A 17,012-nucleotide genomic window follows, 5' to 3' on the forward strand; every position below is an offset into this window, starting at 1 on the left:
CTCTTCCAAAAGCAGTCTCTCTCTCTTTCTCTCTTTCCCTCATATTCTCCTTAACTCTTGTCTCCAAGTTTTCTTTCACTTACCACTATATATTATTATGCTCAACAACAATATCACTACACAAACTTCAATTCACGAACTCCCTCCCTTTTATCCACTCTGTCCTCGCCCTTTTCCTCGCCATGTAAAGGCTGTTTCTTCCTTGTACAGTTAATTGGTTACGCATACTACTCGTTATACGAGTCTTTTCTCTCTTTATCCCTCTATTAATTAATTCGAAAAAAAAAAAAACACTTCAAATGACCTAAAAATATTTTCATTTTGATATCAAAGATTCTTGCACTGTTGCATTATTATTTTGTTTTCTTGGTGCTTCCTGTGTCTTTGTTCCGCATATACATATTTGTTTCTTGCTTGGTTTTGTTTATAGCAATCCCACGAAAGATTCTGTTAGCTTATTCTACATGCAGAGAAAATTAGTCGATAAATTCAATTTGGGATATAGTTTTTATCGTCAATTGAAGGACTAGTTCTTGTAAACCAATATTCGCAACAGAGTTCTTATCTTTTATCTACTCACAACAATGGCTCCCAGAACTGGAAAGGCCAAGCCACATAAAGCTAAAGGAGAGAAGAAGAAGAAGGAAGAAAAAGGTCATTTAATTTCTCTCATATTCATTGCATCCATCATTATATTATTTAATTTCTTCTCCTTTTCTATAGTTTCCTTTATATATATATAATATTACATATTCTTGTTGTTTTTATTCTTAAAAGTTAAAACACAACTATTGTTTGGTTGTCTTTATCTGATTGAGTTTATTCATTGCATTATTAGACCATACAGAAGATCGAAATGTACGGTTCAAAAATTTTCTCTTCCATTAATTTTCTCACCATCCCTGCACCCAATTGGACCCTTCAGTTTGTTTAGATAAAAAGTACGTACACATACTTTTCTGGGGGAAAAAACTATACATACAGCTATAATAAGGGCCTCTGTGTGTGTGTGTTTTCTGGGGGAAAAAACTATACATACAGATATAATAAGGGCCTCTGTGCGTGTGTGTGTTCATATGATATATATGAAAGCAAGTAGTGAATTGGTGTAATTTTTTTAAAAAGTTTTGCAAGAATGCTGAATATGGGTCTTGTTGATTTTGTATGAAATGTATAGTTTTGCCTACAGTCATTGAAGCCACCGTTGAAACGCCAGACGACTCTCAAGTGACTCTCAAGGTAATGTAATAAGTTAGTGTTTAACATTTGTGGTAATATATGTTGTTTGTATTTGAAAATTTATAAAAATAATATTTTAAATTTTTTTTTTATATTATTGTATTTCAAACAAAAAAAAAATTATTTTTTTTTTAATATAATCACGGAGACAAACAGAATCTAATTTTTCTAAATAGTATTAGTAGTCCTTCCGTGTCATTAATCATTATTAACATAGATATAAATTAAAAGTTTGTTTAATAATGTGGTTGGAGTTAATTTTTAATGTTAAATTATATGTTAATAATTTTTTTTATTTTTTAAAAATCAATTTTTAACCTTTACTCCTGCATTATGTTCTCTTTTAGTTTTTTCTTCGGGCAAGGAAACTCTACTGTCAGATATGAGCTGCATTTTTAATGGCTTATGTGTGGTGTGCTTGAATTTTTTTTTTTTTTGTTGCATGTATTTGTAGGGCATCTCTACGGACAGGATCTTAGATGTAAGAAAGCTTCTGGGGGTGCATGTCGAGACGTGCCATTTGACCAATTTCTCATTATCTCACGAGGTAACTTAACTGGTCCTTTTTGAACTAGTTTTAGGAACTATCAATGGGTCTCTTTTCCGCACTGGGAGCAACACGGTGTGTGTTCTGGGCGTGGTCCATTGTACTCGGTTTCCAGTTCATTCAAGAGCCTAACGCATGGGAGGTGGGGTTGATAGCTTGGGGGTATGGGACCGGTTTGATTTTTTATTTTCGGAATTACAAAAACAATAATCGTTTTTCCTTTAAGAAATCACTTTCAAAGTAGGAGACAGGTGTTTTTTGGGAATGTAGTTATAGTTTTTTTTTAAATAATTTTTATTTTTAAAAATATATTAATAATTTTTATTTTTTAATAATTAGTAATAATTTTTATTTAAAAAAATATATTAATGATTTTTTATTTTTTAATAATTAATTTTAAAATTATCACATCAAAATAATTTGAAAATATTTAAAACTTATACATCAAAATAATTTGAAAATATTAAAAACTTATTAATATAAAAATAAAAAAATAAAAATTATTTTTTAAACACAAAATAAAAACATACACTATTAGTAAGCTTGAATATCGGGGTTAGCGTGACTTTATAACATTTTACTGGCTTTGTTTTTATAGTTTTGAAAAAAAAAATCTTGAGAAAAACACAGAAAAAGAGAAGAAAATGTAAAAGAAATTAAAGCCCCCACCTTGGTATTTTTGAGTGAGGTGGTCATGTAATTGCTATTTAATTACATATTCAAAATTTAACGTTTGCATTCATTTAGAAATAGTTTCGTTTCGTGAATCCAATTTTATTGTGCATTTTCTGGACAAGAAAAAATCACTTATCGTCTTCTCTGTTGCTTTGCCAAGAACACAAATGACCTTGCCATCAAATTCATTTGTTTTTATATTTTAAAAATATTTCAAATAAATATTTTTAAATAAAAAATATTTTAACCCCATACGAACTTAACTCAAACGGCCGAATATTTGAGGATAAGCAGCCACATAAGAACTTCAGTCATCATTTATACAGTGTGCTAGTTTCATCATAAGATATCACCAGATTGGTATAGCCACTGCCTACCTGAACTGTTTAACTTAACGCCCAGCCAACTTGCAGCTTATCATAGTTAGAAACAAAGAGGGCAAAGAACAATGAACAAAGTACTTCGAACTGTCCCATTTTTCCTTTCTCAATCTGATAGGATGGCAACTCTTCCTTTCCTTTTTGTTTTTTGTTTTTGATAGGGTATCATTCATTTCTTTCTTTATGAATTTTGCGAGGATACTTTCCGTGAGAAAGAATGGGAAAGTCATAATTAGCCTTTTGTTTTGCTTATGAATTATACAATTAATTAATTGTTGTTGTTTCTATTAATATCACACCACCACAAATTCACTCATCTATACTTAGAATTAGAATTATATATTGTTTTAGAGATAAACGATATAGTTAATTAGAACAGTTGCATGACAACTAAATCTTAGTTATTTCTAAATATATGGTCACTACTCACTAGTGCTTTATTTTTCTCATGCACGCCTTCACAACGAAGGCTGCACCCCCGCATATATATATATAGGCTGCTAGCTCGATGCACACTGATCTAGACTTCCTTTTACTAACTAGTAACTAAATAAGTTGACACAACGTACAATGGTAGAATTCTTATATTTTAAAAATTTTACATCTTTAAATTAAAAGAAAAATATATGATTTTGAAGTTTAAATTACAGTCTGAAACTACGAAAAAAATCTGAGTTCTTATTCCTGAAAAAAACTTGTGAAACCAATTAATATTATTGTTCTTAATCTTTCTACTCATAAAATAATAATTATATAAAAACTTAAACTAACTCTTTCTAATCAACAAATTTAAATAGAAAAAATCTAAACAGAAAAAATTTGATTCCTGAAAAAATTAAAATTTTATAATTTAACCAGAAAATTCTAACGAGGAAAAAAAATAAAATTCAGATAGCTTCTACTTATTATGGTCAATTCTAATCCAATGGTTATATGATCGATTATGATTAATGATCAAATTTATACATAATTAATTTTAAAAAAAATTATTTGTACGTACATATTCAATTAATTAATTTATAATTAAATCTGTTAAATGTTCACGTCATAAGTATTAACGAGGTATTTAAAGGAAACATTCCTAAATATTCTAAGTCATTACTTTAACTTAATATATATTCAAGTACAACCACCTACATATAAAAAAATAACTAAAATGAAAAGTAAATTCATCATAGCCATACACATGTTTTTTTATTTACTACTGCAGTTAAATTATACTTTTACATTTCATCAAAAAAATCACTAGCTTTTATTTTTATTTAAGGATATTTTGATATAGTTTATTGATCATTTGATAATTTAATAGAGGTATTTATTTATTCTTTATAATTTTTAAACAGTTAAATTACTTGATTATCTTTAATTTTTTTAAAATAAAATGGTTGGCTAAAGATATTTTTATATTTTTTTTCTTTGTACAATAAAAAATAATTCCACTCAAGGAAAAGGAGAGATGAACAAGTGACCAAAGGGTACTTCAGCTTTTCAAATAGATTTTATGGTGAATCTTAGATGCAGGTGGTAATTTTTTTTTCCTCTTGAAATATTTTTTTATTTAATAAAATTGTTAAATTTTTTAATTTTTAATTTAACCCTTTGATCAAGGAATTTTTTATAACTTCTAATTTAATTTATTTTTTATTCTTACTTTTTTTGTTTTAACTGCTATATTTTATTTTAAATCCTTTTATTTAATTAGTTTTTTCTTCTAATTTTATTATTTGACATTTAATTTGATAAGGGTATGATATCTCAATTTTTTGATGTGTAATTTTTTTAGTATAATAACTTGTGTCATGAATTTTAAAGTTATCTATAGCATAGCTTTCAAACTCACCTAAAGGGTCATTCTAGAGCAAAATACATGTCATATGTTAAGTGAGTTGATCCATGTCAGGTTATTTGACTCAGGTTAACCCTTTCTTATAAGCATATAAAAATGACATCATTTAAAAAAAATATCAAAAAAAATTTAATAGGTTTATTCAAAGCTAATTAGGTTGCAAGTCGGTCCTATTTTTTAGCTAGATTAGACCAAGTCCATCCTCCTTTATTTTGTTGAAACTAGCCTGGTTTAGGCCTCGAATCACTTTAATTATAGGTCAAATTGTTGAGTTGAGTCAAGTTGGGTTTTAAATAGGTCATTTATTAGGTTATTTCAATCTCATTACCAAGACCAAAAGTTTTAAAAGTTAACTTCAGTTTGCTCATCTCTTATTACCTAACTTACATACTTATCATGCAGTTTCAAGATTGCTCGAGTCAGGTTTTTTTTATCTTTTTTATTCAATTACATGTTTTTTGAAGATTTTTTTTTGAGATTATTCTTGTTATTTTTTATATAAAAAACTCATTTACCATCATTGTCAATTTTTTATCACTCATTCAAATAAAACCAATTTATTTAACTCGTTCAAAGCTATAGTTTGGCGCTTATTATTTTTATTTTTTTATTTTTTATTCTTTTTTATTTTCAAGTTACCCTCCTATTAAAGAATTGTTTCCAACCTTTAATTTATTTAGTTTTATTTTCATTTTCATTCTCATATTTTTAATTGTTTTTTAAAAAACTTTCATGTTATTGATTTTTTTCAATTTTATTATTTAATATTTGATTTATTGAAAAATAAACTTTTTTGTTTTATCATGTATGATACTTCTATTGTAATGAATCAGATCATGAGTCTTAAAAGTAATCTATCAGAAACTTTTCAAGCTAAACCCAAGGATTAATTCATAGCAAGTCCTAGGTCACAAGTTAGGTTGGTTGATTTGGATTAACCTAGATCAATTTTTTTTTTAATTTTATAAAATTTAATAATAACATTTTTTTAATAAAAAATGGAAAAAAAAATCTACTACTTTTGGCTAGATTTTCTCATAGCTAATTAGTTTGTTAAGACTATAACTCGAGTTATTAAAAAAAAATTATAACACACTTGCAGTGTTTAAACATTTTAAAATAAAATTAGTTTGGACTGCTAGCATAGCGCAAGGCTTTATCTAGTTTCTAAAACTAGAAAACATTTTTCATTCAACCTGTTATAAATTCTATTATGTGTTAGATAATGAAATTGCTTTTTTTTTTTAAGATAATTTTTAAAAGTGTTTTTCTCTTTAAAATAAATGTCAAATAAATATTTTTTTAATAATTTTAATATATTAATATTAAAAATATAAAAAATAATTATTTTCATATATTTTCATATAAAAAATTCTTTACCTAAATAATTTTTTAATAATTTTAATGTATTAATACTAAAAATATAACAAATAATTATTTTCATATATTTTCATATAAAAAATTCTTTACCTAAATAGCAAAGACACTTTTCATGTATTAGCTTCAGCCTTCATGAGGTTCATCACCTACATGCAGCGATAGCATTTATCTTTCGATCAGTTATAAAATACTACTGCCACTTTTCGAAACAGTAGATAATAGTGTCATAAGAAATAATTGGAGTGCCAACAGCAGTTTTCGTAAACTTATCGACTCCTGCTCGCAGGTACGCGGACCCAGACTCAAAGATTCGGTGGACATCATCTCTCTCAAACCCTGCCACCTCACCATTATCGAAGGTAAACCCTCAAATTAACGGTCAGAAATTCAGCATTCACTCTATCTCACTATACACCACCAACAGAGAATCTCTACCCAAAAACCCCCCAATTTGTTATTTTGTTTTGCTTAACGAGAATTCAAATTTCTGTTGCAGAGGACTACACAGAAGATCTATCCATAGCTCACATTCGCCGTCTCCTCGACATCGTCGCCTGCACCACCTCATTTGGGGCCTCCTCCACTTCTCCAACCAAACCAGCGGGTCGAATCGGAAATTCAAAGGAGTCCGGTTCAAAAGAGACCTCTTCGACCGAGACAAGAGGAGATAACAAGAAAAGCGTGATCAAGAGCGGGAATGATGATTGTACGGAGGCGATGGAGAAAGCCGATGCGGCGGTTTCCATGTGTCCGCCACCGCGGCTTGGCCAGTTTTATGACTTCTTTTCTTTCTCGCACCTCACGCCGCCGGTTCAATGTCAGCTTTCATTTTCATTATAATCAAAATAACTAACTATAATTATTCTGAAAAATTCCGAGTTTTTAATATCATTTTAAAAAAAAACTGTTTGCTTTCAGATATCAGGAGATCAAATCGGTCTTTCGTTGAAGATAAAACGGAAGAGGACTACTTCCAGATAGACGTGAGAGTTTTTTTTTTTTCATGAATAATTTTATTTTTAGTGGTTTTGGTTTCTTAATCGAGGAATATATTTGGAATTGGAAAAATTGCAGGTTAGGGTTTGCAGTGGGAAGCCAATGACAATTGTGGCTTCGCGAAAAGGGTTTTATCCAGCTGGAAAGCGCCTTCTTCTTTGCCACTCTTTGGGTAGTTTGTTGCAGCAGATTAGCAGAGTTTTTGATGCTGTAAGTTTTGAATCTAAATTGACATGTCGGGTTTTTTTTTTTAACTATAAAAGTCAGTCTCTAGTGATGTTTGTAAAGCTATAATTTTTTGTTGTAGGCATACAAAGCTCTTATGAAAGCTTTCACTGAGCATAATAAAGTAAGCCGTAGCTTCTCTCTAGCCCTTGGCTATTAGTCTACAAGAGTAGCTTGATTGTTAATTGTATATTTTGTGTTCGTTACTCTTTCAGTTTGGAAATCTTCCTTATGGATTTCGAGCGAACACGTGGGTTGTTCCACCGGTTGTTGCTGATAATCCGTTTGGTTTTCCACCACTTCCTGTGGAGGATGAGAATTGGGGAGGTAATGGAGGAGGACAAGGAAGAGATGGGAAACATGATTACAGGCCATGGGCGAAGCAGTTTGCGATTCTGGCAGCAATGCCTTGTAAAACATCAGAAGAGAGGCAAATCCGAGACAGGAAAGCCTTTCTACTTCATAGTTTATTTGTCGACATTTCTGTTTTCAAAGCTGTTGCAGCAATCAAGCATATAGTTGAAAGTAATCATTGCTTTTTAAGTGATCTTGGGAAGTCGGTTTTGCACGAGGAAAGAGTTGGAGATTTAATTATTATCGTTATGAGAGATGCGTCTGATGCTAGCACCAAGTTGGATTGTAAAAATGATGGGTGTCTGGTTCTTGGAGTGTCACAGGAAGAGCTTGCTCAGAGAAATTTACTTAAGGGCATAACTGCCGATGAAAGTGCAACTGTTCATGTGAGTGAACTAATTTCTGCATTTGCTCATAATATTTGATTGAAGCAGGTGTGTGAGTTGCTGAAGTGGACTTTTGATCTTGTAGGATACTCCCACTTTAGGTGTTGTGGTTGTTCAACATTGTGGCTTCACAGCTGTTGTTAAAGTTTCTTCTGATGTGAACTGGGAGGGGAATCGTATTCCCCAGGACATTTGCATAGAGGATCAGCCTGAAGGAGGCGCCAATGCTTTAAATGTTAATAGGTAAGTTCATTTTAAATGCTTTTTAGCTTATGAGTGAATATGTAGTTATCCATGAAATAGCACTAGTGAACTGCTTATTTGTTGAAATCCTCTTATATCAGATCACATATTCTCTTAACTATTCTCCGGTTCTTAATAACACTCGCATTTCAGCATGCAATATGCTCAAACAGACACACTATTTAGAGAAATTATCGCATTGGTGGCTTATAATGTAATACGTTGCTTCATATGGACATCCTCAGATGTTGATTGTCATTTTCTTTAAATTACTTTGCAGCTTGAGAATGCTATTGCATAATTCATCTACGCCTCAATCATCTAGTACCCCCCAACGACTACAGGGTGGAGATCATGAAAGTTTACGCACTGCCAGGTCTTTGGTGCGGAAAATACTAGAGGATAGTTTGTTGAAGCTGCAGGAAGAATCCAGTAAATGCACGAAGTCTATCAGATGGGAGCTAGGAGCATGTTGGATGCAACACTTGCAAAATCAGGCTTCAGGGAAAGCTGAGGCTAAGAAAACTGAAGAAACTAAGCCTGATCCTGCTGTCAAGGGGCTTGGAAAGCAAGGTGCATTACTACGGGAGATAAAGAAGAAAACAGATGTCAGAACCAGCAAAACTGAAGAGGGAAAAGATGTTTCTTCTGGTACCAACCTTGACACGAGCAAGAAATCTGATAGCACTAGTCAGAAAGAATCGGAGAAAATGGATGAGAAAATGGAAGTCATGTGGAAAAAGCTGCTTCCCGAAGCAGCATATCTGCGACTTAAAGAATCAGAAACCGGTCTTCATCTGAAGGTTTGTTTGTTACTTTCAAAGAGTCTTCACCTCTCCACATTTTCTTGCTCATACTTGATGCTAAAGATTTCACATTCATTATCTATAATTAATTCCGGTGATAATTGTTTATTCTATATTGTAGAGAAGGAACCCCAGTATTCTGAATTTATTATCTGTCATCTTCAGATTCATATTTGCTGTGGTTATGTTATTTTGCAGACACCTGATGAGTTGATTGAAATGGCACATAAATACTATGCTGACATTGCTCTTCCAAAACTGGTTAGTTTTTTGATAATCGACATTTGTTTTTTAACCCTAAGACGTTTTGGTGTTAATACATATGGTTTGTGACTTCAATTCTTTAGGTGGCAGATTTTGGCTCCCTAGAACTTTCACCAGTTGATGGAAGAACATTGACAGATTTTATGCATACTCGGGGTTTGCAGATGTGCTCTTTGGGGCGTGTGGTAATTTCTCTGCTGTGAAAGTTGTCTTTCTTGTTATTTTCCAATCAAAAAAGAAAATGTTTTGTTAATGCTATCAGAGTTAACTTGGATATATAGCTGGATTTGGAAGATTTATTTATTTTTCCTTTCCTTCTATCATTGTAGGTTGAACTTGCAGACAAGCTTCCTCATGTCCAATCACTCTGTATACATGAAATGATTGTCCGAGCCTTCAAACACATATTACAAGCTGTTGTTGCATCAGTTAACAATGTTACTGACTTGGCTGCTTGCATTGCATCATGTTTAAATATATTGTTAGGAACGCCTTCAACTGAAAATGAAGACTCGGATATTATAAATGATGAGAAACTAAAGTGGAAGTGGGTGGAAACCTTCCTTGCGAAGAGGTTTGGGTGGTGGTGGAAGCATGAGAACTGCCAGGATCTAAGAAAGTTTGCCATTCTTCGTGGGCTGTCCCACAAGGTCTGCAAATCTGACCCTTCTGCTACTGCTTGCGAAGCGTCACCATGTGTATAATCCATCTAAGTTTACAAGTCAAGTCATCTTTTGTCAGGTTGGCCTTGAGCTTCTTCCTAGGGACTATGATATGGACAATGCATCTCCTTTCAAGAAGTCTGATATTATAAGCATGGTCCCTGTATACAAGGTAAAGATACTAGTTATTCAGTTTAGAAATTCCCAATTTTTTTTGTGGTAGCTGACCATATACTTCTCCTACAGCATGTTGCATGTTCATCTGCGGATGGACGTACCCTGCTAGAATCATCCAAAACTTCCTTAGATAAAGGTAAATTGGAGGATGCTGTTAACTATGGAACTAAGGTAAAATTTTACTTTTCTTGCAGAGATGACTTCTTACTTGTCAATTTATAAAACCAGTAATGTTAACACATGTCATATTGAATTTTGAAGGCGCTGTCAAAACTTGTGTCAGTCTGTGGTCCTTACCATCGAATGACTGCAGGAGCATATAGTCTTTTGGCTGTAGTGCTCTACCATACTGGGGATTTTAATCAGGTATGTGGTTTAATATGATCTAGCATTTCTATACATCTGCTGAATGTAGTGCAATAAGTATAGCATGTATCTAGTTGTCTGGACTTCGGAGAAACTCAAGCTAGTGGAATTTATATTTAATTTCGTTTTTGTGTCTATTTTGAAATGATTCGAACAGCAATTTTCTCCTTTCTGAATCTGTTTGTGTTCCTTGTTTGTTGTCGTTGATATTGCATGTTTAAGAATGAGCACTATTTTGCTCAAATTTGTTCTATGTTGAAGATGATTATCTTGTCAGTCAGCTTTCCTACAGGTAGCAAGGATATTTTATTTTATTTTCATAAACAAATGGATTAAGATGATAAAAATAATATTAATTATAATAATAGGAGGATACCAATGAACTCTGAAAAAGAAGAATTTGTTGACAGTTAAGTTTGTCAAGAAACTAAATACATGTTTAGTTATCATAGATGTGTCACTTCGTGATGCCTATCTTGACACAGTATTCTGAGTTCAGATTAAGAAAATGATCTGAGAGTTGCTGAGTCCTAACGAGATTAGATATAAAACAGTTTGGAGTGTTTAAAGTACGTAAAAGAACTAGACTACCGTTCCATTCCTGAAGATTTGTTAGAATAATTTATGCTTTTTTGGGGTTGATGAGTTTCCTTTTTGTTATCATGAGGTTGGTTTATTTCATTGTGCAATTACCAAAAACCAAGAACCTCTGAGTTTTGTCTCTCTCTCTTTTGGTTTGTAATTTTCTATCTATAGTTATATACTGGTGTGGTTTGCCATGTTTTTTATCAGGTATTATGTGTTTTCTGTGAGAATCGCAATTAGATTAAGGAAGATTTTATTCCCTTTCCTCTTTGCATTGATCCCAGCTTCTGTGGGGTGAATTTCGAAACAGTAATATAAATAAAGCAGACAATTTGCCTCACCTGAATAATATCCAAAAGGAGAAAACAATTCTTGTTCGAAATTTTTTTGTATCTTAAGTGCAATCTGAATCAGATCAGCAGTTTCACATGTGAGGTAAAAGTTGTAAAGGGAGTAGTTCCATACCAAATATAGCATGCTCTACTTATTTTGAAGGCTTACCTTCAACTTTGAGACTTACCGTTATATATGTATTCATGTGTTTCCGCTTGATCTAATTTCTATTGTGATTTTCAGTACTGACCTCCTCTACTTTATTTAGGCAACCATTTATCAACAAAAAGCGTTGGATATTAATGAGAGGGAGCTCGGACTTGATCATCCTGATACAATGAAAAGTTATGGGGATCTAGCTGTCTTTTACTACCGTCTTCAACATACAGAATTAGCCTTGAAGTACGTTTTCATATTTTCATAACTAAAATGATTTTTCTACATCATTCCGACCCCACAGTGGCTTCCTCTAGTCTTTTCATAGCTTTATATGGTGCTATGGGCTACTAACTAGATAGTGTTATGCGATGAGTATGAACTTTTAATGAGGTTTTTAGCTTGACTAATTCAGGTGTTTCTCACTTTATTCGCTTAGAGGGCAATAGATAAAATACAATTTAAAAGGCAAGAGAAACTTTTATCTATTTAAATCATGGAATGAAATAATTTTCGTCAATTCCTCGATTTTGTTATTTGGCGCTTCCATAGTTCCAGACTAGTTGAAATTAACCTTCTGATTGGAGGTTTCTGAAATGCTCTCATGAAAAACTAAAACACCAACATTGAGAGTTGAGACAAGAAGCTTAGATTCTCCTGTCCCAAAGGGCGTCTTAGAAGGGAATTTTAGGAAATTTTCACAAACTGATGTGGAAAACAAAGAATCTGAAGCCACCCTTATGATAAGAAAATTACGGTGCTGGAGTGGGGCAGGCAGTTAGTCTATAAGAATCAAATACAGCTCATTCTTTCAGGAGTCATAACCAGCGTCATGGGAAATGCCCTAATGGACCTCCATTTTACTGTTCTAGGTATGTCAATCGTGCGCTGTATCTTTTGCATCTAACATGCGGGCCATCTCATCCAAATACTGCTGCCACATATATCAATGTTGCAATGATGGAAGAAGGATTAGGGAACGTGCATGTTGCTCTTAGATATCTTCATGAGGCTCTCAAGTGTAACCAGAGACTCCTTGGAGCGGATCATATACAGGTAAGTTATTTCCTTCCCTCTTCTCTCTATAAAATAACTTTCACAGGCAAGTCAGCTAGTGTTTATATTAGTTACTTCCTAATATTTGGCTGAATCTGAATTTCATGGTTTGGTCAAGAAAATATATGTTTTCTTTATACATCCGTAGATGCACAAGTTACTTTGCTCTTTCTTCGCAGATTCAGAGACAGCCTTCGCAATTTGAAATAATTAAAAGCTAGAGAATGGGACAATGTTAAAGTGATTCGGTAGTTGTGCTAAAAATGTTTTAAGGCCTTATTAGAGTTAACAATTCCAATAAAAGTTATTACCATAATTGAATTCATTATTCTCTCAGCTTTGATCTTCTTGGTTGATTTAGATATAGCTTTAGAAGCAACCAAACTAAACAATAAAAAATGATAAGGTGGGACTACGAAGAGCTGAGTATTGGAGAGGCAGTAGTGGATCTATGACCATAACTGGTGTACTTGTTTGAAAAACCAATAAATTTCAATAGGTTGGATTAATTTAGGCATTGAATGTACAAATTAAGATAATACAGAAATCCTGCTTCTTGAAGCTAACCACTCGACCTATGTGTGTCTGCATGTATGCACATGCGCACTTTTTATTGAAGGCAATAGCTTTTATCGTCATGTCCTAACACATTTCTGGCTTCTTCAGACTGCTGCCAGCTACCATGCCATAGCAATTGCTCTATCATTGATGGAAGCTTACTCCTTAAGTGTTCAGCATGAGCAGACCACACTGCAAATACTGCAGGCCAAACTTGGATCTGAGGATCTACGGACACAGGTACCATGAAGTTTAATATTTCAACAGTGAAATCTCATATATTCCAGTGATTTTTGTTCCTTAGATCTGTAAACTTTGGCTTTTACAGGATGCAGCTGCGTGGCTTGAATATTTTGAGTCAAAGGCTCTGGAACAGCAAGAAGCTGCACGCAACGGTTCTCCAAAGCCAGATGCCTCAATTTCCAGTAAAGGTCATTTAAGGTAACATTCAGCAGGCAGGCATTATGTGGTTTACATTGATCCATGTTAGCAAGTTTTTCTTTACCTTGACTTTGTACCTTGAATTCATTGATATCATGAGTTAACAACAACTAAATGAAATATTTTCTTCTATTGGATCAGCGTATCAGACCTTTTGGATTATATAACACCGGATGCAGATATGAAAGCAAGAGAAGCTCAAAAGAAAGCTCGTGCAAAGGTCATAAACTCTTGTGCTTGAACGTTTTCACTTATGCTTCTGGTATTAATTTTTTTTCTCTTTGTTGAAATAATGGCTAAATTTTTCTTTTCATCACGCAGGCTAAAGGCAAACCGGGCCAGGCTGAGGATACAGTCTCAGATGAATACCAAAGGGATGAAATTTTGTCACCCATTTATCCTGTTGCAGAGAACTCAAGTGATAAAGAACACAAATCTGAAACACAATTCGTAGAGCCTAGGAATGATAAATCTGATTTAGGTCTTCCAGATGAATCATTATTGAAGAGGAGTGATGATATGACACTAGAGGACACCTCAGATGAGGGATGGCAAGAAGCTGTTCCTAAAGGCCGTTCACCTACAAGTCGCAAATCTTCTAGTTCAAGGAGGCCAAGCCTTGCAAAATTAAATACTAGCTTTATGAATGCACCTCAGTCATCAAGATTCCGAGGAAAATCTAGCAATTTTACATCCCCTAAAACATCGCCAAATGATCCTGCTGCTTCCACTGCAATGACAGTTCCAGTTCCTAAAACGTTTGTTAAGAGTGCCAGCTTCGGTCCAAAAGTAAATAACTCGGGCGCCTCAACTGGCGGAGCAGAGAAATCAAGTAATGCTAAATCAGCCCCAGCTACCCCTGCATCAACTGAGCAAGCTGCCAAAGCAGCTCCAATGGCAGGTCCAATCAGTGTTCAGGCAGCTGGAAAAATGTTTTCCTATAAAGAAGTTGCTTTGGCTCCTCCTGGGACAATTGTGAAGGCAGTAGCAGAACAGTTGCCAAAAGGAAATCCTACAAAGGAACCAAGTCCTCAGGGAAGCCATGAGACAGCTGCAACTGATGTCAAATCAGAAGGGGTGACAACATTAAAAGCTGTAGAGGTAGGAAAACTTCAGAAACCTGAAGGAGAGCGACAGCTTCCAGCTTCAGAGGGAATGAAAAGTCCTGTCGATCAAGAGAGAGGAAGAGGAGGGGTTTTGGCGGCGACAGAGCAACTTGAAGAAATAAATTCTGCTGATGAGGATAGGATAGATACAGAAGATGGAGGTGCTGAAATTAAAGCAGTTGCTGTTAAAGATACTACCTCTGAAGCTGAAAATATTTCAGACTTGGGTCATGAGAATTTGGATACTTCCAAGGATTCAAATACCATGTCTTCCCCAACTGAAGTGCCTGATACAAGAGCATCAGATGGTTTCCCTGCAGCTTGCCCTGATCTGAAACCTCAATCTACTTCAATTGAAAAGGCTGGTTTGTTGGAAAAGGATGCTTCCAGCACAAATGAAAATGTAGGGGATGAGAATACTCCAGATCTTTCTAATGACAATACAAATGCTAAGCTATTGTCAACTGGAGGAGGAAAGCAAGATGATGCGGAAACTGGTAAGGAGGCGACCAAGAAACTTTCTGCAGCTGCACCACCATTTAATCCATCCACAATTCCAGTTTTCAGCTCAGTTACTGTCCCAGGATTCAAAGATCACGGAGGACTTCTTCCTCCACCTGTGAATATTCCTCCAATGCTTACTGTCAATCCTGTTCGTAGATCACCTCATCAGTCAGCTACAGCTCGGGTTCCATATGGTCCAAGGTTGTCTGGTGGCTATAACAAATCTGGAAATCGGGTTCCACGTAACAAGCCGAGCTTCCACAACGGTGAGCATACAGGGGATGGGAATCATTTCAGCCCTCCTAGAATCATGAACCCACATGCAGCTGAATTTGTGCCTTGCCAACCTTGGGTTCCCAATGGCTATCCATTGCAACACAATGGCTATATGGCTTCCACAAATGGTATGCCAGTATCTCCAAATGGCTATCCCATTTCCCCAACCAGCATTCCGGTGTCACCAAATGGATATCCAGCATCGTTGAATGGTATTGAAGCGACTCAAAATGGGTTTCCAGCCTCTCTAGTCGGTTCAGAAGAAACACCCACGTCAGTTTCTGTTGATGTTGGTGGTGAAAACAAGATTGAGGCTGCAGCAGAAAATGGTACTGAAAATTCTGAGATTGAAGTAGGAGTTGAAAACCATTCAAGTGATTATGAACATCAAAAAGATCAAGAAGAAAACGTAAATCCTGAAATAGGAGAGAAGCCTGCAGAGGTCGCGGTGACTAGTGATACTGTTGTAGCAAAAGAAACTTGTGATAGCTTGCCAACTGAGGAGAAACCAAGCAAGTGTTGGGCAGATTACAGCGACAACGAAGCCGAGATCGTTGAGGTTGCAAGTTGAAAAAAGTTGTGAACTTTTCAGAGTTGGAAAGTGATCTGCTTGCGAAGAGGCTGTACCAATGAAAGAGAGAAGAGAAGCAACAACTGAATGCCCCTGTATTGAGTGGGAAAGAGCATTGTTGCTGAGTCTGACATAGTCATCTATCTCGGGAATGTGTATATTTTCTGATACCGTTTGGTTTTATTGCAACGATGGAGGAGAATCGGTGAACCAGCACGCAAAAGACATGCGATCGATGATCATTGAAGGAACCCAGTTATTTAGAGGCGAGCACGTGTCATTTATTTTATTTTTTTGGCTAATTTCCCCGTTATAACTTTTTGTTGTTGTGAAATTCAAACACCAACCTTGGAGGATTGATACTTTCCAAGTTGTATCTTAGGGATGATACACTATCATAGGTAGGCAGAACTAAAGTCAAAAGTAACTTGCATGCATTACACTATCTTATGATTGATCTTACGGTTTGTTATGGCTACAACTTGAATCAAATGTAATTGTTACCTTGCATTTGTACTGTGTAATGTTCCTACCCTGCCTGGTTATGAATTATTCTTATATAATGCGATGGATGCCTGCAATCTTGCAAATCTAGGCAACATAAACACCAAGTTAGTTTATGAATAAGATACTGAATCATTTGCCAAACATGTGAAGCTTAAAAGTGTAGTTACGTATTCACGAAGTTGCATGGAATCACCATCATTGGTAAGTGAACAGGGCAGATTAAACCTAAAGAAACAGTCCCCTTATAATTACTATAATTATAAAAAACTCTAAAATGTATGTCATAACACTGTAGATTTTTCAACAGTGGATCAAGAAACAATTCCATGTGTACTCATTGTGAGAATATTTTTTTTTTTATCATCAAATTTTT

General features: G+C 34.4%; 1 protein-coding gene across 1 annotated transcript; it reads left to right on the plus strand.

Moving 5' to 3' along the window:
• Nucleotides 1–18: 18 nt before the first annotated feature.
• Nucleotides 19–16,580, plus strand: LOC105121216 (clustered mitochondria protein homolog). Its single transcript, XM_011019773.1, has 23 exons — nucleotides 19–654; nucleotides 1,178–1,239; nucleotides 1,694–1,786; nucleotides 6,354–6,426; nucleotides 6,564–6,884; nucleotides 6,986–7,050; nucleotides 7,142–7,273; nucleotides 7,371–7,412; nucleotides 7,504–8,028; nucleotides 8,114–8,271; nucleotides 8,552–9,074; nucleotides 9,276–9,338; nucleotides 9,425–9,526; nucleotides 9,671–9,991; nucleotides 10,083–10,175; nucleotides 10,250–10,351; nucleotides 10,442–10,546; nucleotides 11,733–11,866; nucleotides 12,493–12,676; nucleotides 13,343–13,474; nucleotides 13,563–13,675; nucleotides 13,817–13,895; nucleotides 13,997–16,580. Exons 1-23 carry the CDS (start codon nucleotides 585–587, stop codon nucleotides 16,130–16,132), a joined length of 5,628 nt encoding a protein of 1,875 aa, XP_011018075.1. The 5' UTR covers nucleotides 19–584; the 3' UTR covers nucleotides 16,133–16,580.
• The last annotated feature ends 432 nt before the right edge of the window (nucleotides 16,581–17,012 follow it).

Source organism: Populus euphratica, unplaced genomic scaffold, assembly GCF_000495115.2.
Source record: "Populus euphratica unplaced genomic scaffold, PopEup_1.0 scaffold31.1, whole genome shotgun sequence".
In the NCBI taxonomy this organism is placed as follows: Eukaryota; Viridiplantae; Streptophyta; class Magnoliopsida; order Malpighiales; family Salicaceae; genus Populus; species Populus euphratica.